Genomic DNA, 25,418 nt, shown 5'->3' with positions numbered 1-25,418 from the left:
GTATTACTCCCAGAATTGTTGAAAACATTGGGATGGGCATTAACCAATGGGAGACTCTCCATCTCAATGTCGGAAGCCGCCATCATTGTAATACATAAGGAGGGGAAAGATCAATTTGATGTCTCATCTTATCTCACTATTATGCACTGATGTAAAAGTCTTGGCCAAAGTGCTAGCAACCCGTTTAAATAGATGTATTCAAAAGTTGATACACCTTGACCAGTCGGGCTTCATTCCCGACAGATCGACGAGTACCAACATTAGAAGAGTCTTTTTAAACATGCAGATTCCAACTGACAACGCAGGTTCTAGGGCCATTTTGGCCTTGGATGCTGCCAAGGCCTTCGATAGCCTAGAATGGAACTATTTATGGAAGGTACTAGAGAGATTTGGGTTTGGCCCCTCCTTTATTAGGTGGGTGAAAATACAGCGAACCAAAAACTAAAATAAAAATTAACAATGAATATTCAGAATTATTTCAGTTGGAGAGAGGGATGAGACAGGGCTGTCCTTTGTCCCCTCTATTGTTCGCTCTTGCAATGGAACCATTAGCAATTATGACTAGATCACGGTTAGATATACACGGGTTCCGGGGGAAAATGGAGGAGGACAAGAAAGCACTGTACGCGGATGAAGTCCTGATTTTTCTTGGAGATGTTGAAACCTCTCTAGACACCGTGATACAATTGGTTGGTGAGTTCGGGCGATTCTCTGGTCTGGTTGTCAATTGGGAGAAGTCGGCTCTGCTACCGGTTGACCCACTGGATAACTAGACACCGCCTGGAGCTCCCCACTTGAAGGTGGTTACCAAGCTGAAATATCTCAGTGTCTGGTTTACGAGTGACATAATCCAGTATATCAATGATAACTTAGTCCCGTTGTTACTTAAATTAAAGCAAAAGGGAGATATTTGGAGCCGAATCCCTCTATGCATAGCAGGGCGTTGTAATTTAATAAAGATGATATGGCTACCACAGATACTGTACTTGTTCCATAACTCCCCCATTTGGATAGGTCAGAAGTGGTTCAAGAGAATAGAATCCCTTTTTAGGGAATTAATTTGGAGGAAGGGTAAATCTGGGATCATTTTACAAACCTTGCAATTACTGATTTAAGAATGGGGTATGGTGGTCCCACACCCGAGATCATATTTTTTGGCATCCCAATTGCAACATCTAATGAGTTGTGGAGTCCTGGGAGGGGGGAACCCTTGCAACAGAATGATGATAATGGGAACCCCATATAGTATACTAGTGGAGGTGTTATGCTCCGTACACACGGTCGGATTTTCCGATGGAAAATGTCCGATCGGGGCGTGTTGTCGGAAATTCCGACCGTGTGTGGGCTCCATCGGACATTTTCCATCGGATTTTCTGACACACAAAGTTGGAGAGCAGGAGATAAAATTTTCCGACAACAAAATCCGTTGTCGGAAATTCCGATCGTGTGTACACAAATCCGACGGACAAAGTGCCAGGCATGCTCAGAATAAATAAAGAGATGAAAGCTATTGGCCACTGCCCCGTTTATAGTCCCAACGTACATGTTTTACGTCACCGCGTTCAGAACGATCGGATTTTCCGACAACTTTGTGTGACCGTGTGTATGCAAGACAAGTTTGAGCCAACATCCGTCGGAAAAAATCCTAGGATTTTGTTGTCGGAATGTCCGAACAAAGTCCGACCGTGTGTACGGGGCATTAGAGGTGGACTCATTTATTCATAGTTGCCCAACGATAAAATTAGTCAGCAAAGTATGACAGGTAATGAAGGCATTAATGGGATATAATGGGGTAATAGAATACACCCCCTTATGGAACAACAAAATTTGGTGGAAGTAAGGAGTATAGAGAGACCTAGGGAATGGGAGAGGCTGGGTATTAACTGACTCAATTATATGAGGGTAATCTCATGAAGACATTTGCGGACCTAAGACGGGAATTTCATATACCAAATAAAACATTTTATAAATACCTGCAGATCAGACACGCCATTCAAACACAGTTTGGGTCACAAACCATTGAATGGACCCAGATCTCCACACTTTTAAAAATAATTAAACTAGCCGCAGCTAAGGGACTAATCTCTGAGCTGTATGCTAGATTCGGGGCTAAAATAATAACTGGAATAGGACCCTCTAGGAGTTGAGTGGGGTTGGAGAGAGACGTGGGGAAATAACAACGGGACAATGGGATAGGATCTTAGAACGAGGAGACTTGGTTTCATATGACGCCCAGTCAGGATAACTGAACCAGCGCCCGGCCGTCATCTGCTATGGGCCAGGCGGGAAGTGGTTAAATTCGGCAGGAGACAAAATGATGAGTGCCCCAGATGTAAGGCATCAGGAGACCCGATCCATATGGTGTGGAAGTGTCGCAAGATATTTAGATACTGGGCGGAGATAGTAGCTAGGATAAATAACACTTTTGGGACCACACTAGATCCGGAGGTCAAGACTTGCCTATTAGGAAGTTTGGAGGAAGGTAGAGTCCCGACCGGCGCCATTGAAGTAGTGTTGAGATGCCTGTTTCAGGCGAGAAAACTAATAGCACAGAAATGGCAGGCACTGACCCCCCCACAGTAGAGAACTGGGTTGAGACCATTAATTCAATGGTATGGAGTGAGAGGGCGATATGTATCAGGCAGGGTAATTACAGAGAGTTTGAAAGAATGTGGAGGCCCTGGCTGGACGAGATGAGGTGTCCTTTATAAGGGGATGGTGAGAGATTTTCTCATGTTCCTTTCCACCCCCTCGTCTTGGTTCTCCCTCCCTTACGTGACCCTGGATGCTTCTCTCTTTTAAACCTCTCTTGTTTAGGGAGATGGCTTTTCCCTCCTTCTTTGGTTTTACAATTCCTGAAGTATACGCACAACTAACAACTGAGTAGTGTTTGGGAGGGAGGGTGGGAGTAGGTTGAGTGGGAGGGAGAGGGAAGGTGTAGCAATAATAATTTAGTTTTTTTTTCTTTCTTTGTTCTATGTAATATTATATAATATTTTATGATGTTGTATGTTTTTTCTCTTTTTGATATTGAAAAGTAAAAGTAAAAAAAAAATATTTCTCACTTTAAGGGTCCCGCGGTCTGCCATTCTCTGGATATCTTCTCCTCCCCATAATGCACCACTGGGAACGTACAATGTATGTCCAGAGGTGGTCGCTGTCTCCCTCAGTCTGCGCTCAATGTCGGGATCTGATAATATGGTGGGGGATCCAATCTAGACAGATACAGGAAGTCCATAATACCATGGTGGACAGCATTGTCTTCTGTACACTCTATATATTCTTTGGGCACTCATAGACCTCCACATGTCCTCAAACATGAGGAAGGGAGAGGATGATGAAGACGGGAGGGGGTGGTGAGGAAGGGAGAGGATGGCGAGGAAGGGAGAGGATGGTGAGGAAGGGAGAAGATAGTGAGGAAGTGAGGGGATGGTGAGGAAGGGAGAGGATGGTGAGGAAGGGAGGGGATTGTGAGGAAGGGAGGGGATGGTGAGGAAGGGAGGGGATGGTGAGGAAGGGAGAGGATGGTAAGGAAGGGAGAAGATGGTGAGGAAGGAGGGGATGGTGAGGAAGGGAGGGGATGGTGAGGAAGGGAGAGGATTGTGCGAAAGGGGAGGATGGTGAAGAAGGGAGAGGATGGTGAGTGTGACAGACCTAGCCAGGGCAGAGGCTTTTGGAAAGGATTGAATGCTAGCCTCTTGCCTACTGATTATGGGCCCTGGAATTTAAGGGAACAATACTCTTTGTGAGGTGTATGCCTGGGGACCCTTGAAGTAATGTTACTTTGGATTCAAGTCCATGTCCCCCCAAAACACACAGACTCTGGGAACCCTGTATATGCCATATTATAAATAGTGACTGCTTCGTAATGTTGGGACTCATAGAAGATGCCGATGTCATCAACTCCATCCGCCTGTCTGTTGTCTGTTATAATGTGTTTATTGTAAATACATCTAGTGTGGGCTCTAAGAGTCTTTCACCCATTGTTGTTTGTGTTAATTAACACTGCTATTGTGTGAAGGAGTTCTGTGTTGATATTTATGATAATGTGTATGGTAGTTAGGGAGCTAGGAGACAACAAGGCTGAAAGGTCATATCTCGGAGTCACCTAGTCTGGAAATGATTAGTTAATTAGCTCATGTTAATTTATGTTTCTGGTTACAGGTGTATTGTTAAAGTAATATGAGCAGGAGGGGGGGGGACCTCCTCCTCCAGTGTATATAAGACTGTATTCTGTGTTCTAATAAACAGTTCATGGTGAGCAACCAAACAAGTATTGCCTTGTTTGTGGTTGTCAGCAGTTGGAACATCCGATATCTATATTCAGACTGGAAAGAAGCGGTATATGACGAAAGCACTCAAGCGGAGTGTGGGACGTTTTCGTTACATCTGGATAGCAGACTTTGGTCACCCCAGCGGAAATATGGATCTGGTATGAGAGTTCCCAAGGCTGCTGGAGATCGTCAACATACACCAGGACTGTGTCTGCGGATGAATACCTGGATCTCAGGCAGCAGATTCGGGTGGAGCTCTGGATTGGAGCCCTCCAGCTCGCTGGTATAAAACAGGGCATGTGCTTTCCAACCCCAGAGCAAAGAGCTAGTGACCAACAAGAGTTATGGATGGCATTCCTGGGAGAGCGGCCCCAGGAGCAATGGGATGACTGAGTTGTACAGGCTGGTCCAGCAGGAGATAGAGCTGGACAATCATTATCGGGCTCTGCAATGGCACGCAGAGCAGGAATATTTAAGGAAGACAATGGAATGCTCTCCGGAGGGATATGACTTTGGCGGTCCTGGATTGCTGTGGGAGAGCCTTGCAGATCGTTTTGGTGTTTGGCGATGAAGGGGAACCTATCCTTGAGGACCTGCGAGATTATTGATAGGCTATGCTCGGTCTTGCAGAGGTCTCAGAGCTTAAACCTGATCTTGACTATTTGCTAAGGAAGGAACAGTATCTGGGAAGGGCATACAGGAAACTGCTAGAACATGTTCAGCAGCATGCCAGAGAATCAGCAGTGGAAAATCCGGAGATTGCCGTCTCCAAAGCTGAAGCGCTGACAACAGGGCAGAGCTTTGCTAACCTCTGCCCAGCACTGATAACATCTTCTGGGTTCAACGGACAGGAGATGGTAAACCTTTATCCCCAGATACCAGTTCCAGAGACAGGAGATTTAATAGACTTCTCTGCTGAGGAAGAACAATCTGGTGAGCCTCCAGCAGAAGAGCTGGTATCAGGGCCCATCTTCACTGAGCTCTGCCCAGCACCAACAGCCGCATCTGTGGAGTTACAAGGAACTTCCCCAGCTGAAGCGCTGGTCTCCAGACAGAGGGTCCAAGACCTCTGCCCCACATCTGTGGCAGTTCTGGAGGCTCAGGATGAAAAGGTGGCGGTCACTTCCCAGCAGCCAGATGAGGCTAAGGGAGATGGAGCAGCTGGCTCCCCTTCTCAGCAGCAGATGGCACCACAGCATGATGCCACCAAACCAGCAGAAGAGCTGGCAACCAAGGAGAATGTTACCAACCTCTACCCAGCACCGGCAACAACTGTGGTGTTCCAGGGAGCAAGGGCAGTTGGCCCCTCTCCCCAGCACCAAGCAGATGTAGTGAAGCTTCTACTCCCAGTTGATTTACTGGCAACAGGGCAGAGCGCCGCTGGCCTCTACCTAGCACCTAAAGTGCCTCCACAGCTTCAGGAAGCTGGGGCAATCGGCCCCGCTGCCCAGCTGCAGACTGAACCCTAGAATGTTAAAAACTACCTAGCTGAAGCGCTGGCAGCCAGAGAGTCAATGACCTCTGCCCACACCTACTGATGACAACTATTCCTTGCAGCCAAGAATGGGGATCATGCGGACTGACTATGCGAGTTTGCTCGGACCAACTAACGCATGTCCAGACCAGGTGGCGGTCTGGGACCTTGTTAGTCAACCTTTGATGGGGGAGAAATATGACAGACCTAGCTGGGGCAGAGGCTTTTGGAGGGGACTGAAAGCCAGCCTCTTGCCTACTGATTATGGACCCTGGATTTTTGGGGAATGGTGCTCTTTGTGAGGTGTATGCCTGGGGACCCTTAAAGTAATATTACTTTACTAACCCTAACTCTCCAGTGTATATAAGACTGAATTCTGTGTTCTATTAAACAGTAAATGGTGAGCAACCAAATGAGTATTGCCTTGTTTTTGGTTGTCAGCGGTTGAAATATCTGATATCTATGTTCAGACTGGAAGGAAGTGGTGTATGACAAAAGCACTCAAGCGGGGTGTAGGACGTTTCATTACAGTGAAGGTGTAGGACGTTTCATTACAGTGAAGAAGGGAGAGGATGGTGAGGAAGGGAGAGGATGGTGAGGAAGGGAGGGGGTGGTGAGGAAAGGAGAGGATGGTGAGCAAGGGAGGGGGTGGTGAAGAAGGTGGTGAGGAAGGGAGAGGATGGTGAGGAAGGGAGGGGGTGGTGAGGAAGGGAGGGGGTGGTGAGGAAGGTGGTGAAGAAGGGAGAGGGTGGTGAAGAAGGGAGGGGGTGGTGAGGAAAGGAGAGGATGGTGAGGAAGGGAAAGGGTGGTGAAGAAGGTGGTGAGTAAGGGAGCGGGTGGTGAGGAAGGGAGAGGATGGTGAGGAAGGGGGGGGTGAGGAAAGGAGAGGATGGTGAGGAAGGGAGAGGGTGGTGAAGAAGGTGGTGAGGAAGGGAGAGGGTGGTGAGGAAGGGAGAGGATGGCGAGGAAGGGAGAGGATGGTGAGGAAGGGTGAGGATGGTGAGGAAGGGAGAGGATGGTGAAGAAGGGAGAGGATGGTGAAGAAGGGAGAGGATGGTGAGGAAGGGAGAGGATGGTGAGGAAAGAAGAGGGTGGTGAAGAAGGGAGAGGATGGTGAGGAAAGGAGGGGGTGGTGAAGAAGGTGGTGAGGAAGGGAGAGGATGGTGAGGAAGGGAGAGGGTGGTGAAGAAGGGAGAGGATGGTGAGGAAGGGAGAGGATGGTGAGTAAAGACGAGGGTGTGAAGAAGGGAGAGGATGGTGAGGAAAGGAGGGGTTGTAAGGAAGGGAGAGGATGGTGAAGAAGGGAGAGGATGATGAAGAAGGGAGGGGGTGGTGAGGAAGGGAGGGGATGGTAAAAAGGGAGAGGATGGTGAGGAAGGGAGGGGATGGTGAGGAAGGGAGAGGATGGTGAGGAAGGGAGAGGATGGTGAGGAAGGGAGGGGGTGGTGAGGAAGGGAGGGGGTGGTGAGGAAGGGAGAGGATGGTGAGGAAGGGAGAGGATGGTGAGGAAGGGAGAGGGTGGTGAAGAAGGGAGAGGATGGTGAGGAAGGGAGAGGATGGTGAGGAAGGGAGAGGATGGTGAGGAAGGGAGAGGGTGGTGAGGAAGGGAGAGGATGGTGAGGAAGGGAGAGGATGGTGAGGAAGGGAGAGGGTGGTGAGGAAGGGAGAGGGTGGTGAGGAAGGGAGAGGATGGTGAGGAAGGGAGAGGGTGGTGAGGAAGGGAGAGGATGGTGAGGAAGGGAGAGGGTGGTGAGGAAGGGAGAGGATGGTAAAAAGAAGGAGAGGATGGTGAGGAAGGGAGGGGTTGGTGAGGAAGGGAGAGGATGGTGAGGAAGGGAGGGGGTGGTGAGGAAGGGAGGGGGTGGTGAGGAAGGGAGAGGATGGTGAGGAAGGGAGAGGGTGGTGAAGAAGGGAGAGGATGGTGAGGAAGGGAGAGGGTGGTGAGGAAGGGAGAGGATGGTGAGGAAGGGAGAGGATGGTGAGGAAGGGAGAGGGTGGTGAGGAAGGGAGAGGGTGGTGAGGAAGGGAGGGGATGGTAAAGGGAGAGGGATGGTGGGAGGGAGGATGGTGAGGAAGGGAGGGGGTGGTGAGGAAGGGAGGGGGTGGTGAGGAAGGGAGAGGATGGTGAGGAGGGAGAGGTGGTGAGGTTGGGAGAGGGGTGGTGAGGAGGGAGTGGTGAGGAGGGAGGGTGGTGAGGAAGGGAGAGGGTGGTGGGAAGGGAGAGGGTGGTTGAGGAGGGAGGGGTGGTGAGGAAGGGAGGGGATGGTTGATGGGGGGTGGTTGGTGAGGAGGGGGGTTGGTGAGGAAGGGAGGGTGGTGAGGAAGGGAGGGGGTTGGTGAGGATGGGAGGGGTGGTGGTGAGGAAGGGAGGGGGTGGTGAGGGGTGTGGAGGGGATGGTGGTGGAAGGGGAGGATGGTGTGGAAGGGAGAGGGTGGTGAGAAGGGAGGGTGGTGGTTGGAAGGGAGAGGGTGGTGAGGTGGGAGAGGGGGTGTGGAGGGAGAGGATGGTGAGGAGGGAGAGGGTGGTGAGGATGGGAGGATGGTGAGAGGAGGGTGGTGAGGAAGGGAGAGGATGGTAAGGAAGGGAGAGAGGGGAAGAGGGGTGGAGAGAATTGAGAGGATGGAGGGGAGGGGGAGGGGACACAGACAATATACGGAACGTTCCTTACCATAAGATTGGCTGCAGATAGAAAATGTTCTCCGTAATCTCGGGTTATATCGGGGTGAGCCACTTCCACAATCAGATCCACCTGCCTGTAATCAGAAGTTATTGATTGATAAGAGATTCCACAAAGCTTTATACAGGAAATAACAGGAAATGGAATTATCACATTCCATCATTCTTTTCATCTCTTGGAAGGTTCCAGATTTTACACAAAGGATGAATATTAAAGGAGACCCCCCCCCCCGTGTGATGACATTATATGATGATATCAGCCACTGTCATCATTGTAATCATCTGTCCTGCTGATTGATCTATAGATTAATTTTCCTCCAATCGTATTATTTATTGATATAACCCCCCAGCATGTGTTACCAGGTCTGGAATTCGGAAAGTTGGTGGAGTTGTAGTCGAGGGTCGATCATCCCATCCATCTTCTTCATCGTTCTGTTCCAGACGAAGGCCAGCTCCAGACCAGACCTCTCTCCTTCTTCCAGAATCTTCTGGGCCAGGTAATGGCCTGTCAGTGAGAAGAGGACCTGTCACTACAAAGTCATCCATTGCATCATTGGGCTGACAGAAGAAAACTCAACCATGTGTGATCAATTCTAGGAAACCCCGAGACCCAACACATATTGGTTATCTGGTGACAATGACATCTGAAAGTGGGAGGGATATATTAGGTGATCCGTTTCCCATCCTACTGTCATGCGATCCAATCCGCCGGACAGATGGGGAACAGACCGGATTGGACTGGACGCCGGTGGGTGCCAGGCAATCCTATATTAAGAACGGTGCAGAAAATCACCTTACCGACATGGCCAAAGCCAACGATCCCGATCCTCCTCTTGGCCTCCATAGATCGGAGTTTTTTGGGTTTGATAACTGGAAATAAAGAAATGCTGTGTGTTGGGTGGATCGTACCTGATGTGTAAATCTGACAGTTTGGGCTTTTTTTCTCAGTAATTAGTATTTTCCAATGTCTGTTTTTGTATCTTAAAGTAACCTTGTGATCTTAGAGTACACAATCACTTACCTGCTATATAATCCAATCTAATCCTAAATCGAATGTATGATATCCAAACCAATCTACCTTTACAACCCAGAGTTTAGTACATAATCTTATAGACTGGTCAAATAACGTCCCCCGGGCCCGACTGTGTGCAACATTAATAGGCTGGTGTTAGGTGTGCCCTTCCCCCAATGACAGCAGGGCCAATCCCCCCAAGATTATGGCTTCCCTGGACAATATCTAAGTGATAAAGGTCTTCATGATTGTAACATGGAGTAAAATAAGATCTGAGAAATTATCCAAATGATAATACTGGACTAACGTTTTCCTGCCTTTCTCAGAAATAAAATCTCCAATCATTGGAGAGATGTGAGGTCTGTCGCTCACCTCCTCCTCCCGGGAACGCTGTGCACACGCTCGGACTTTGTACCTCCAATGAACTCTGGGAAAGTTTACCTTTATACAGTTAATTATTACTCCACCACTGGTGACATCCTATTTGGTAACTCAGAGAGACGAATGTCCTTGTAACCTCCTGAGTCGAATACCATTTATTCCCATACATCCATCCATTCCCATCCATTTATTCCCATCCATCCCCATCAATCATTCGATTCATCCATTTCCATTCATCCTTTCCCATTTATCCGTTCCCATCCATTCATTCCCATCCATTTATTTCCATCCATCCGTTCCCATCAATCCACTCATTCACATCCATTCCCATCAATCATTCCATCCATCCATTCCATCCATCCATTCCATTCATCCATCCATCCTTTCCAATCCATCCATTCCCATCAATCATTCTATTCATCCATTCCCATCCACCCCCTTTCATCCATTCCCATCCATCCACCTCCATTTATTCCCATCCATCCATATCAATCATTCTATTCATCCATTCCCATTCATCCACATTCCCATTCATCCATTCCCATCAATTATTCTATACATCTATTCCCATCAATCATTCTATTCATCTATTCCCATTCATCCACATTCCCATCCATCCATTCCCAATCCATCCATTCCCATCAATCATTCTATTCATCCATCCCCATTCCCATCTATCCATTCCCATCCAGCCATCCATCCTTTCCAATCCATCCATTTCCATCCATCCATTCCCATCCATTTATTCCCATCCATCCATATCAATCATTCTATTCATCCATTCCCATTCATCCACATTCCCATCCATCCATTCCCAATCCATCCATTCCCATCAATCATTTTATTCATCCATCCCCATTCCCATCTATCCATTCCCATTCACCCATTCCCATCCAGCCATCCATCCTTTCCAATCCATCCATTCCCATCCACTCATTCCCATCCATCCACCTCCATTTATTCCCATCCATCCATATCAATCATTCTATTCATCCATTCCCATTCATCCACATTCCCATCCATTAATTCCCAATCCATCCATTCCCATCAAACATTCTATTCATCCATTCCCATCTATCCATTCCCATCCAGCCATCCATCCTTTCCCATCCATCCATTTCCATCCATGCATTCACCTCCATTTATTCCCATCCATCCATTCCCATCAATCATTCTATTCATCCATTACCATCCATCCATTCCCAATCCATCCATTCCCATCAATCATTCTATTCATCCATCCCCATTCCCATCCATCTATTCCCATTCATCCATAGTTACATGGTTAGTAAGGTTGAACAAAGACACCAATCCATCCAGTTCAACCCGAGTGAGTGTTTACAATTGTCCCCATCCCTGCACATTGTGTCTCATTATATATATATATTTTTAATGTACCCATATAGCGCCTTCAATTTACACAGCGCTTCACACATACATCGCACACTCACATCGGTCCCTGCCCTCAAGGAGCCCAAAATCCAATACCATTCCCATTCATCCATTCCCATCCATCCATCTGTTCCCATCCATTTCCATCCATTCCCATCAATCATTCCATCCATCCATCTGTTCCCATCCATCCATTCCCATCAATCCTTCCATTCATCCATTTCCATCCATCCCCATCCATCCATTTATATCAATTTATTCCCATCCATCCATCCATTATTCTATTCATCCATTCCTATTCATTCATTTCCATCCATCCATTCCCATCCATCCCCAATCCCATCCATCCCCATCCACATCCATCCCCATCCATCCATTCCCATCAATCATTCTATTCATTCATCCCCATTCCCATCAATCTCCATTCCCATCCATCCATTTACATCCATTTATTCCCATCCATCCATCCATTATTCTATTCATCCATTCCCATTCATTCATTTCCATCCATCCATTCCCATCCATCCCCATCCACATCCATCCACATCCATCCATTCCCATCAGTCATTCTATTCATTCATCCCCATTCCCATTTATCCATTTCCATCCATCCCCATTCCCATCTATCCCCATCCACATCCATCCCTCCATTCCCATCAATCATTCTATTCAAACATCCCCATTCCCATCCATCCCCATTCCCATCTATCCCCATCCACATCCATCCTCAGCCATCCATTCCCATCAATCATTCTATTCATCCATCCCCATTCCCATCCATTCATTCCAATCCATCCCCATCCACATCCATCCCCATCCATCCATTCCCATCAATCATTCTATTCATACATCCCCATTCCCATCCATTCATTCCAATCCATCCCCATCCACATCCATCCATTCCCATCAATCATTCTATTCATTCATCCCCATTCCCATTTATCCATTTCCATCAATCTCCATTCCCATCCATCCATTTACATCCATTTATTCCCATCCATCCATCCATTATTCTATTCATCCATTCCCATTCATTCATTTCCATCCATCCATTCCCATCCATCCCCATCCACATCCATCCACATCCATCCATTCCCATCAGTCATTCTATTCATCCATCCCCATTCCCATTTATCCATTTCCATCCATCCCCATTCCCATCTATCCCCATCCACATCCATCCCTCCATTCCCATCAATCATTCTATTCATACATCCCCATTCCCATCCATCCCCATTCCCATATATCCCCATCCACATCCATCCTCAGCCATCCATTCCCATCAATCATTCTATTCATCCATCCCCATTCCCATCCATTCATTCCAATCCATCCCCATCCACATCCATCCCCATCCATCCATTCCCATCAATCATTCTATTCATACATCCCCATTCCCATCCATCCCCATTCCCATCTATCCCCATCCACATCCATCCCCAGCCATCCATTCCCATCCATTCATTCCCATCCATCCCCATTCCCATCCATCCCCATTCCAATCCATCCACATCCATCCCCATCCATCCATTCCCATCAATCATTCTATTCATCCATCCCCATTCCCATCCATCCATTTATGTCCATTTATTCCCATCCATCCATCCATTAATCTATTCATCCATTGCCATTCATTCATTCCCATCCATCCATTCCCATCCATTCCCCATTCCCATCCATCTCCATCCATCCATTCCCAATAATTATTCTATTCATCCATCCTCATTCCCATCCATTTATTCCCATCCATCCATTCCCATCAATCATTCTACTCATCCATTCCCATGATTGATGGGAATGAATGGATGGGAATGAATGGATGGGAATGAGGATGGATGGGGATGAGGATGGATGAATAGAATGATTGATGGGAATGAATGGATGGGAATGAGGATGGATGGGGATGAGGATGGATGAATAGAATGATTGATGGGAATTAATGGATGGATGGGAATGGGGATGGATGAATAGAATGATTGATGGGAATGGATGAATGGATGGGAATGGATGGATAGGAAAGAATTCCCATCCACCCATCCCCATTCATCCATTCCCATCCACCCATCCTTTCCAATCCATCTCCTTTCATTTATTCCCATCCATCCCCATTCCCCTCCATCCATTCCCATCAATCATTCTATTCATCCATTCCCATCATTCTATTCATCCATTCCCATCCATCCATTCCCATCCATCCCCATCCTACAAATCGCCATCTAATCTTCTCATAAACCCCTCGGAAGTGTTGTGCGCAGATAGTGGCAGTCCTACCAAGGCCAGAAATCCCATGTCCAACAATGGAAGCAATCCTTTTTTTCAGGAGTGGAGCAGATATATTTCCCCTGGAAAATAGCGACCATGGAGGAGATGTCCTAAGCCTCATACACACCATGAGATGATCGAACCAACGATGGCTCATCTTGTATCGAAAACAAATAGCTTATGTAACTGACAGCGGACTACAGTTATCTGGCACTGCAGACTGACCCTCTTGCTTCTCTGACCATCTCTGTGTTCCTCTAGTGCTGGACTTGAAATTTCTGAACCCAGCAGAGAGCAGTGTGGGGACTGTAGTCTCCTGAACAGACATCCTGATTCTGTAGAACTTTTTCTGGACTACACATCCCAGCATGCCATCTGCCCCAAAGAAGGAACTCTGGGAGAGGCTTTAAAAAGGGTCAGCAGACTAGGCCCAAGCCTCTTGCTTCCTGGGGTCCATCTAGTACACTCCCCTCCTCCGCTGCGGACTACACGATCTATAGCCTGGAAAATCTAGATCTTAGGGCTGTTCTGTGATGTAATGTATTGTATTCTTTGCATGCGCAGTCTTGGTCACTCAATTTTTTTTCTACAAATTACACAAAAAATATTTGTTCTATTATCATTCAAGAAAATATTTTGCTGCTTGCCCCTTCTGATATTTTTTCATGAACTGTCATGATCAGCTCTTGAAAGCTGTGTACTAACGAGTAAATCACTCCAATTTTCTCACCCCATATCCTACGAGGTGTCCTACCAGTTCCAACCACTGGGGGCAGCAGAGTATTGGTAATATTAATTGTATAATATCCTATGAGGTGTCCTACCAGTTCCAACCACTGGGGGCATCAGAGTATTGGTAATATTAATTGTATAATATCCTATGATGTGTCCTACCAGTTCCAACCACTGGGGGCAGCAGAGTATTGGTAATATTAATTGTATAATATCCTATGATGTGTCCTACCAGTTCCAACCACTGGGGGCAGCAGAGTATTGGTAATATTAATTGTATAATATCCTATGAGGTGTCCTACCAGTTCCAACCACTGGGGGCAGCAGAGTATTGGTAATATTAATTATATAATATCCTACGAGGTGTCCTACCAGTTCCAACCACTGGGGGCAGCTGAGTACCGGTAATATTAATTGTATAATATCCTATAAGGTGTCCTACCAGTTCCAACCACTGGGGACAGCTGAGTACCGGTAATATTAATTGTATAATATCCTATGAGGTGTCCTACCAGTTCCAACCACTGGGGGCAGCAGAGTATTGGTAATATTAATTATATAATATCCTACGAGGTGTCCTACCAGTTCCAACCACTGGGGGCAGCAGAGTATTGGTAATATTAATTGTATAATATCCTATAAGGTGTCCTACCAGTTCCAACCACTGGGAGCAGCAGAGTACCTGTAATATTAATTGTATAATATCCTATGAGGTGTCCTACCAGTTCCAACCACTGGGGGCATCAGAGTAAGGTAATATTGTATATATGATATGATAGGAGGTGTCCTACCAAATCAAACCACCAGTGGCCTCAGAGTATCCGTGTTGTGTGCTACTGCACATGATTGTGTTGCCATTTTGGAGTGGATAAACTTGCAGTGTTCTTCGAGAAGATGGCGGCCGCAGCAGACATGTTTTAGGTGATATTTGCATTGCGCTTTGTTGGAACACACAGGAATGGAGCGAATGTTTTCTCATAGCAGTGAACACCCTATTAGGGGGCGATGTTCCGTTAGATTTGGTAACGTAAGTGACATTCCGTCAGCTGCGCATGCGTACACCCGCTTGCCTAATCTGACAGAACACTGTAGTGAAAAGAAGGTGACAGCGGACATCTTAGTACATCCAGCTATGTCTTCAATTTAAGAGTAATCTTAGCTATAAACTGGTTATGTTATATTGACATCCTTGGTGATTTGCTGTAAAAAAAAAACTAAACAAGCTTGAAACAAGCAGTAGGAAAGTAGCGGAGGCCATGTTGGTTCACCCTGCAGTAGGAAGGTAGCGGAGGCCATGTTGGTTCACCCTGCAGTAGGAAGGTAGCGGAGGCCATGTTGGTTCACCCTGCAGTAGGAAGGTAGCGGAGGCCATGTTGGTTCACCCTGCAGTAGGAAGGTAGCGGAGGCCATGTTGGTTCACCCTGCAGTAGGAAGGTAGCGGAGGCCATGTTGGTACACCCTGCAGTAGGAAGGTAGCGGAGGCCATGTTGCTACACACCGCAGTAGGAAGGTAGTGGAGGCCATGTTGGTACACCCTGTAGTAGGAAGGTAGCGGAGGCCATGTTGGTACACCCTGTAGTAGGAAGGTAGCGGAGGCCATGTTGCTACATCTCGCAGTAGGAAGGTAGCGGAGGCCATGTTGCTACACCCTGCAGTAGGAAGGTAGCGGAGACCATTTTGGTACACCCTGCTTTTTGGAAGGTAGCGGAGGCCATGTTGCTACACCCCACAGTAGCAAGTTGGCAGAGGCCATGTTGGTACACCCTGCAGTAGGAAGGTAGAGGAGGCCATGTTGGTTTACCCTGCTGTAGGAAGGTAGCGGAGGACATGTTGGTACACCCTGCAGTAGGAAGGTAGTGGAGGCCATGTTGGTACACGCTGCTGTAGCAAGGTGGCGGAGGCCATGTTGCTACACCCCGCAGTAGCAAGGTGGCGGAGGCCATGTTGGTACACCCTGCAGTAGGAAGGTAGTGGAGGCCATGTTGGTACACGCTGCTGTAGGAAGGTGACGGAGGCCATGTTGCTACACCCCACAGTAGCAAGTTGGCGGAGGCCATGATGGTACACCCTGCACTGCTCAGCGCTAAACCTTTAGTCTTTAAAAATGAAACATGCAAACAACATGAGAGCTGTCAATGTACTATATTTTTTTCTACATGCTCACTTTATTGCTAAAATGACTGTTAAAGATGTAGCTTAGGGTTGCCACCTTTTCTTCAAGTCAAACTGAACACTTTAGCGGCGCACAGCAATATTTTTTTTTTGTATAAACTATACATATATTTTGCTAATAAATAACATTTCTAATCATATGATGTTAATAACAAGAGTTCCCCTTTACATCAGAATCCACAGAGTTCCCTTTACATCTGAACTCGCACTTCACTGTAAGGAGGGACTCTGCAGACTCTGGTGTACGGGAGAACGCTGATGTAAGGGAGAATTCTGGGGACCCTGATTTGAGAAAGGGGGAACACTGTGGCCTCTGGTGTAAAGGGGACCTCTGATATAAGGGGTGCTGTGAGAACCCCGATTTCCCTCGGTGTACTCACTCAGAGGCAGGAGAGAGAAGGGGGGAGACTTCAGTCACAGACAGGGATGGATGGTGAGCTCACTCACCCCTTGTCACCTCTCATCCAGATGTATCTGAGGCTGCTGGACTTCAAATTTCCGGTCTCCACTTCCCTTTTCTGAGGCCCAGCCCTGGGGATTGGAGTGCGGGGGGGTGGGGCAGACACAGGGGGGTGGGAGGAAGAGGTGCAGATCGATCCCTCTCTCCTCTTCAATCTGTGTGGGGGGAGGGGCAGACACAGGGGGGTGGGAGGAAGAGGTGCAGATCGATCCCTCTCTCCTCTTCAATCTGTGTGGGGGGAGGGGCAGACATAGGGGGGGCGGAAGGAAGAGGTGCAGATCGATCCCTCTCTCCTCTTCAATCTGTGTGGGGGGAGGGGCAGACACAGGGGGGTGGGAGGAAGAGGTGCAGATCGATCCCTCTCTCCTCTTCAATCTGTGTGGGGGGAGGGGGGATTGGAGTGTGGGGGGAGGGGCAGACATGGGGGGGTGGAAGGAAGAGGTGCAGATCGATCCCTCTCTCCTCTTCAATCTGTGTGGGGGGAAGGGGGATTGGAGTGTGGGGGGAGGGGGGATTGGAGTGTGGGGGAGGGGGGATTGGAGTGTGGGGGGAGGGGGGATTGGAGTGTGGGGGGAGGGGCAGACATAGGGGGGGGCGGAAGGAAGAGGTGCAGATCGATCCCTCTCTCCTCTGTGTGGGGGGAGGGGGGATTGGAGTGTGGGGGGAGGGGCAGACATAGGGGGGTGGAAGGAAGAGGTGCAGATCGATCCCTTTCTCCTCTCCTGTCTGTATGGGGGGAGGGGAGGGGGGATGACTTTGGGTAGTGTGAGTGAAGAGTAACAGACACTCTCAGATTAGACATCTGCAGCCATCATCCCTGCTGAGAAGTCATAGTCCGGTCTGAATAATGTGTCTGGGTGTCAGGCAGTCTAAAACCCAGACACATGATTCCAAACCTGAACTGTCCGGGTGAATCCTGGACAGGTGGTAACCCTAATGTAGCCGGGTGTAGTAAGATGTCCACTGTCTTCGTCTGAGTGAAGGTGTTCCGTCAGATTAGGCAACCTGGTAGCGGCTGTACGCATGCGCAGGAGACGGAACGTCACTTCTGTTACCAAATGGATTGCCGAGCGGCGTCCTATGCTGAGCGCCCTTTCCGTACAATCGTGTGCGGGTGAAAGTCGTCCAGAATGTTCATTCATTCCAAAAACTGCCATTAGTAAAGAAATGACAGAAGAGTCCTGAGAGCGAGGACCCTGTACATTATTGACCAATGTCAGCTGTATAAAGAATTCATGTCCTCTGTGGCCGCCATCTTCTTGAGGACCCAAGAATATATGTCATATGGAAAATGGCGGCGTACGGAGCGTGCGCACTTTGTGATCATTAACTATTCTGCCATCTCATGGGTAATGCTGGAACTACTTCCAAAATATTACCGGTACTCTGAGGCCCCCTGGTGGCTGTACCTGGTAAGAGGTTAGGATGTCAAACATTGATAATATTGAGTGTTTGATATCATTAGAGGCGTCCAACCAGTTATAACCACTGGGGGCATCAGAGTACCGGTAATAATGTGTGTTTGATATCATTAGAGGTGTCCTACCAGTTATAACCACTGGGGGCATCAGAGTACCGGTAATAACGTGTGTTTGATATCATTAGAGGTGTCCTACCAGTTATAACCACTGGGGGCATCAGAGTACCGGTAATAATGTGTGTTTGATATCATTAGAGGTGTCCTACCAGTTATAACCACCAGGGGGCATCAGAGTACCGGTAATAATTTGTGTTTGACATCATTAGAGTTGTCCTACCAGTTATAACCACCAGGGGGCATCAGAGTACCGGTAATAATGTGTGTTTGATATCATTAGAGGCGTCCTACCAGTTATAACCACCAGGGGGCATCAGAGTACCGGTAATAATTTGTGTTTGATATCATTAGAGGTGTCCTACCAGTTATAACCACCAGGGGGCATCAGAGTACCGGTAATAATGTGTGTTTGACATCATTAGAGGTGTCCTACCAGTTATAACCACCAGGGGGCATCAGAGTACCGGTAATAACGTGTGTTTGATATCATTAGAGGCGTCCTACCAGTTATAACCACCAGGGGGCATCAGAGTACCAGTAATATTGTGTGTTTGATATCATTAGAGGCGTCCTACCAGTTATAACCACCGGGGGCATCAGAGTACCGGTAATAACGTGTGTTTGATATCATTAGAGGTGTCCTACCAGTTATAACCACTGGGGGCATCAGAGTACCGGTAATAATGTGTGTTTGATATCATTAGAGGTGTCCTACCAGTTATAACCACCAGGGGGCATCAGAGTACCGGTAATAATTTGTGTTTGATATCATTAGAGGTGTCCTACCAGTTATAACCACCAGGGGGCATCAGAGTACCAGTAATAACGTGTGTTTGATATCATTAGAGGTGTCCTACCAGTTATAACCACCAGGGGGCATCAGAGTACCGGTAATAACGTGTGTTTGATATCATTAGAGGTGTCCTACCAGTTATAACCACCAGGGGGCATCAGAGTACCGGTAATAACGTGTGTTTGATATCATTAGAGGCGTCCTACCAGTTATAACCACCAGGGGGCATCAGAGTACCGGTAATAATGTGTGTTTGACATCATTAGAGTTGTCCTACCAGTTATAACCACCAGGGGGCATCAGAGTACCGGTAATAATTTGTGTTTGATATCATTAGAGGTGTCCTACCAGTTATAACCACCAGGGGGCATCAGAGTACCGGTAATAATTTGTGTTTGACATCATTAGAGTTGTCCTACCAGTTATAACCACCAGGGGGCATCAGAGTACTGGTAATAATGTGTGTTTGATATCATTAGAGGCGTCCTACCAGTTATAACCACCAGGGGGCATCAGAGTACCGGTAATAATTTGTGTTTGATATCATTAGAGGTGTCCTACCAGTTATAACCACCAGGGGGCATCAGAGTACAGGTAATAATTTGTGTTTGACATCATTAGAGGCGTCCAACCAGTTATAACCACCAGGGGGCATCAGTGTAACGGTAATAATTTTTCCTGGTGCCTCCATGGCAGCATACTAGTGATAGAGCTCCGCCTCGACTCCTCCCTCAGGACCAGTGAATAGCATAAAATAAAGACGTAGTCCCTCCCCCAACATTCTCCTTTTTTTCCTCATACCTCTTGTGCTGGTGAAGAGTAGCAGTATGTCCATACCTCTGCAGTCGGCAGCGTCCGCCGGGTTTAGCCTTTCCCGTGCGCAGTCCCTGTTCTTGGGCCGCTCACAGCTCTAATAAGACTGGGAACCCCTCTGCGGATCTGTTGGGGTCTTCTTGCAGAGTTTCCTTACCGGAACGCAGTCTGACACCATATCCTATGATGATGGCGGAGGAGTCGCAAAAGGATCAGCTGCCAGGCCTGTGATTTTTCATTTTCTTTCCATCTCTTTTAAAAAAAAAAAAAAAGAAGGAAAAGAAAGAAAGTTGCATTTTCTCTTCTCCCCCCTCCCCTTTATGTTATTTCTTTGCCTTCCCTTGAATGAAGTTTAGAGATAGTAGGCTGTTTCATATTGCTTTTGTTACCTGGTGATTTTTCTGGTAACAATAAGGTTTCCTGTTGCTGTGGGGGCAGTGTTGTTGATCGTTCCCCCTTGCAGGCAGCGTGGTTCGGCGTCCCCTTCGTGGTGCTGCGCATGCGCGAGCCGGGAAGCTAAACAGCCGTCGCTCTCGGCTTCCCGGCGTCTTCTCGGCGGCGGTTCTACTGCGCATGCGCGGGCGCGGTCTCTCGACGCCGCGGCGGCCATCTTGGATATGGGAAAAAGGGCCGATTTTGCCCTTTTCTTAAAAAAAAAAAAAAAGAGGGGGCAGAGAGTCTGGGGGTTTATGGGAACTACCCCACCCACCCTTAGGCTATTTAAGATCGGCTTTGGGGACGGGTGGTCAGAGTTTCCTCGGCTGCCCTGCTAAAGGTCTCTCTGAGCTGCGCTGTGGTAAGTTTAAAAAAAAAAGAAATGAAATATATACCTTTAAAAAAAAAAAAAAAACATTCTTTTTCTTTCCTTTTTTTTTTTGTTTGTGTTTCGGCAGCTGATCCTTGTGCCCAACTCCGAAATGAGCCACTCATCTCGTAACAAAGATCCTCACACCTCCGTTAGGTATGGGACCACGTATACGTGAGTATAAAAAAAAAAAAAAAAGTGCGCTCGCTGGCCTGACATGATTTTTCTTAAAATCATAGCCCTGCCCACTCCAAGAGGACCGAAAAATCCTCAAGGCACCACGATGACGACAGCCCAAGTCGCAGATCTCGCTCCTCACGCCACCGGTCCCGCTCGTCAAGACGTGAGTCCCATTCTTCGCGACATAGATCAAGATCCAGAAGACGGGACCGGTCCTCCTCTCCTAGATCCTACAAGAAGAAGAAGTGCTGGACCTGTGGGGCTAGTCCGCTACCGAATAAAGTAGTCTGCAAGGACTGTTTCGCGGACTATGCGCCCAGCCGCGAGTTAGAAAACCAACAGGTGGTGGACCTGCTCAAAAGAACTATGAAGGACTCCTTCTCTGAGCTTGCAGCCTTGGTTCCTGCCCAGCCAGCTCCGCAGACATCCCAGGCGCAGGATGTTGAACTTGTTCTTCCTGGTCCCTCCGCAGCCAGTACGCCTCTACTTCCATCAGGCCGACTGGCCAGAGATTCCCCACCTGAAGACCTTTCGGGCGATTCGTCAGATGAGTCAGATCCTTCCGGCTTCAGCCATTCGTTGGTAAAGCCATTCATCCAGGCAGTAAGAGCCGCAATAGCTTGGGAGGATACTGAAGAACCTCCCCAGGAAGCAAAAAGCTACTTCCCATTCCTTAAAAGGAAACAGGCTTTCTTCCCTTTGATGGGAGAAATTACGCAAATCATTCAAAACGAATGGTCAAGAACTGATAAAAAACTGTCATTGGGCCGTTTCAATAAATTGTATCCCCTACCGGAGTCGGGAACACAGTCACTGAACTCCATGCCAGTGGTAGACGCATCAGTGGTGCGACTCGCAAAGAATATTACCCTGCCTATGGAAGATTCCGCTTCTTTCAAGGATCCTCTTGACAGAAGAATCGATCTAGATCTCAAGAGGAGCCATTTAGCTGCAGGAGCGGCATGTAAGCCAGCGATCGCCCTCACCTCCGTATCTAATGCCATTAGAGCTTGGACGGATAACATTGAAACAGCTCTACGCCAGGATGTCCCCAAGGAAGACATAATTAAAGCTCTGGAAGAAATTAGATTGTCAGCAGACTTCGTTGGAGTAGCAGCTATTGACACGATTAGGTGTTCAGCAAGATCTATGCTGCACTCAGTAATGGCAAAAAGGGCCTTGTGGTTAAAACCCTGGACGGTGGATTTGGCATCCTCCACCTCAAAATTCGTTCACACGAACGGAAATTCCATCCTCTCTGCTGAAGGCTCAAGCCCTAAGACAATTCGTATCGTCACTCCAACTTCAGGGAGCAGCTGTGCCGGTTCCTTTTGGCGGAGCGCTTCGCAGGCTTCTATTCCACTCTATTTCTGGTTCCAAAGAGAACGGGTGGAGGGAGGCCTGTGATCGATCTAAAAAGACTCAACAGGCACATACACCCAGAAAGCTTCAAGATGGAGTCTCTACAAACAATTATTCAGGCAGTACAGCCAACAGATTGGATGATATCAATCGATCTGCAGGATGCGTACTTACACGTGCCAATTCTACCTGCCTTTCAGAAGTATCTCAGATTTGCAGTAGGTCGGATCCACCTGCAGTTCCAAGCCCTGCCCTTCGGTCTGTGCACCTCCCCCAGGGTGTTCACCAAAATTCTAATATCCGCTTTGGTTCCCCTGCGGGAGAGGGGTTTGAGGATATACCACTATTTGGACGACATCCTCCTCCTAGCAAGCAGTCCGGGTCAGTTGGTGTATCACCGAGACATTCTTCTCCAGTCCCTGAGAGAACTAGGATGGTTGATAAACTCAGAGAAGAGTCAGCTGGCACCTACACAGCGGATGATCTATCTAGGTGCGATGTTCAACACCCGGGAGGGGACAGTGTCATTACCATCCCTGAAGATGAGGATTATTATCCAGAAGATGGTCAAAACCATTGCGAGCCGGTATCTAACGGCATCGCAATGCCTGAGCCTCATTGGCACAATGTCTGCCTGTATACCGATGATTCCTTGGGCCCATTGGCATTTGAGGTATTTTCAGACGGGTTTCTTGGCGCAGTGGAAGAAACAGCAACTCTCTCAGACAATTCTGCTGATGGGAGCAATGCGCAGGAGCCTTCATTGGTGGACTCTGCCGGAAAACCTCTCAAAACCTCGCTATCTGGGTTCCCTCTTCTGGATCACAGTTACGTCCGACGCAAGTGGACAGGGCTGGGGAGCCCATTGCGGGTAAACCAGGATACAGGGGAGATGGTCCTGCTCCACCCAGGGAGTAGTATCCAACATACTGGAGATGAGAGCAGCGTTCTTGGCACTAACTTCATTGGCTTCTCAGATCAGGGGCCAGAGAGTACTTTTACACCTGGACAACAGGGCAGCTGTCGCATACCTGCAGAGGCAGGGGGGCACTCGCAGCACATCACTCCTCAGAGAAGTGGAGCCGATTATGCTCTGGGCAGAGAAGAACGTCCTAGACCTCAGGGCGATGTATCTCCCGGGAAGGTTGAACACGGAAGCAGACACGTTGTCGAGGAAATTCTTGGACAACAACGAGTGGGCTCTTCATCCCCAGGTCTTCCATCAGATTGCCAGCCTCTGGGATCCCCCTCAAGTAGACCTATTTGCCACCCCGGGGAATGCCAAACTGACCAGGTTCGTCTCTCGCCTTCCGTATACGCAAGCGGAGGAAGTAGATGCCCTGTCATGCTCCTGGAGGTTCACCACCGCATATGCCTTCCCCCCCCGGCCATTAATATTCAAGTTCCTCCTGAGACTTCTCAGAGAAACAGTCCAGGTACTGGCAGTACTCCCATATTGGCCGAAGAGACCTTGGTTTCCTCTAGCTATGCGTCTCAGTGTGAGCTCTCCAATCAGGATCCATCCTTTCCCTCAACTTCTGACGCAGGGCAGTTTAGTTCATCCAGACCCTCAGAAGCTAAACCTTCGAATCTGGAGGTTGAGAGGCGAAGGTTCGAGTCCCTAGGATGCTCCCCAGGGGTCATAACAACCCTCCTAGGAGCCAGGAAACCAGCAACCAATGCTATATATTCAAGAATATGGGACAAGTTCTTGTCATTTGCTGCCTCAAATGAGTTTAATCCAATCTCTCCTTCTACATCAGGTGTTCTCGGCTTCCTCCAATCAGGACTTGATCTGGGTCTTGGCCTAAGTTCTCTCAAAGTGCAAGTAGCAGCAATTTCTGCCGCAACAAATAAAAGATGGGCGGAAGAGCCCTTAGTAGTCACTTTCCTCAGAGGAGTGCTGAAGATCCGGCCACCTGCCAGACGGTCTTTTCCCAAGTTGGATTTATCCCTGGTCCTTGAAGTCCTCTCTGACCATCCATTTACCCCAGTGGAACAACTGACAATATGGAACATAACACTGAAAACGGTTTTTCTGTTAGCCATTACATCTGGTAGAAGAATCTCAGAACTCCACTCGTTGGGAATAGGTGATGACCACATCTCTTTTTTTCACGATAGAGTAGAACTTCGTCCCCTTCGGGGGTTCACACCTAAGGTCACTACTCCAAGCCACCTTTTGGAGCCCTGGGCACTACCAGTATTTGCTGAAGCAGATTCAGGAGCATGTCACGAGCTGGACATATCCAGAGTGCTCAGAGCCTACCTAGAGGCCACTAGATCCTTCAGGAACTCGGAAAGACTCTTGATTGTTCCATTCGGTAAATACAGGGGCAAAGAAGCTTCCATCAGAACTCTGGCATCTTGGGTGGTAAAGCTAATCCAGAAGGCCTACAGGATAAAGAATATGGAACCTCCATCCCGAGTGAATGCTCATTCTACAAGGGCAGTCTCAACCTCCTGGGCAGCAAGGGCTAACGTGTCATTAGAGACGGTGTGCAGGGCCGCCACCTGGTCTTCTCGCAATACTTTCCTCAGACACTACCGTATCAACCCAGGAGCTCTCACAACGGTTGAGTTTGGGAGAAGGGCAGTTCAGGCTGCAATGTCTCATTCTAATTAAACATTTATTGTTAAGCATTATCCCACCCGTGTCAGCTAGTTATTTATCACTAGTATGCTGCCATGGAGGCACCAGGAAAACGGAAAATTGTATCATACTTACCGTAATTTTCCTTTCCTGGTGCCTATCCATGGCAGCATACGCTCCCACCCTCGGTATTCTATTTTACGGAGAATGTTGGGGGAGGGACTACGTCTTTAATTTATGCTATTCACTGGTCCTGAGGGAGGAGTCGAGGCGGAGCTCTATCACTAGTATGCTGCCATGGATAGGCACCAGGAAAGGAAAATTACGGTATGATACAATTTTCCGTTTTGTTTGATATCATTAGAGTTGTCCTACCAATTATAGCCACCAGGGGCATCAGAGTACCGATTATATCGTAAGTGTGATATGTTAGGTGTGTCCTACCAAGTCCAACCACCAGGGGCATCAGAGTATCCCTGTTGTGTATGCTACTGTGCAT

General features: G+C 48.0%; 1 protein-coding gene across 5 annotated transcripts in view; it reads right to left on the bottom strand.

Annotated features, from left to right (window-relative positions):
• The window catches only part of ASPDH (aspartate dehydrogenase domain containing), a 42,511-nt gene extending 25,558 nt beyond the window's left edge, over positions 1-16,953 (bottom strand). Inside the window, exons 1-5 of one of the 5 annotated variants that reach the window (XM_073608854.1) lie at positions 16,757-16,778; positions 9,224-9,295; positions 8,786-8,930; positions 8,418-8,502; positions 3,066-3,215 (exon numbers count right to left, since the gene is read on the bottom strand). In XM_073608854.1, the coding sequence (XP_073464955.1) occupies positions 3,066-3,215; positions 8,418-8,502; positions 8,786-8,930; positions 9,224-9,269 (426 nt within the window). In that variant the 5' untranslated portion in view covers positions 9,270-9,295; positions 16,757-16,778. Of the gene's footprint in view, positions 1-3,065; positions 3,216-8,417; positions 8,503-8,785; positions 8,931-9,223; positions 9,296-9,446; positions 9,680-9,744; positions 9,884-16,756; positions 16,779-16,823 lie in introns of those variants that run through there. The other 4 variants (XM_073608851.1, XM_073608853.1, XM_073608852.1 and 1 more) reach the window with 4 other exon arrangements.
• Positions 16,954-25,418: the final 8,465 nt, after the last annotated feature.

This window comes from Aquarana catesbeiana, linkage group LG13 (assembly GCF_042186555.1).
Source record: "Aquarana catesbeiana isolate 2022-GZ linkage group LG13, ASM4218655v1, whole genome shotgun sequence".
NCBI lineage: Eukaryota > Metazoa > Chordata > Amphibia > Anura > Ranidae > Aquarana > Aquarana catesbeiana.
Note: the sequence above shows the minus strand (reverse complement) of the source record. Positions and strands in the feature narration are given on the sequence as shown.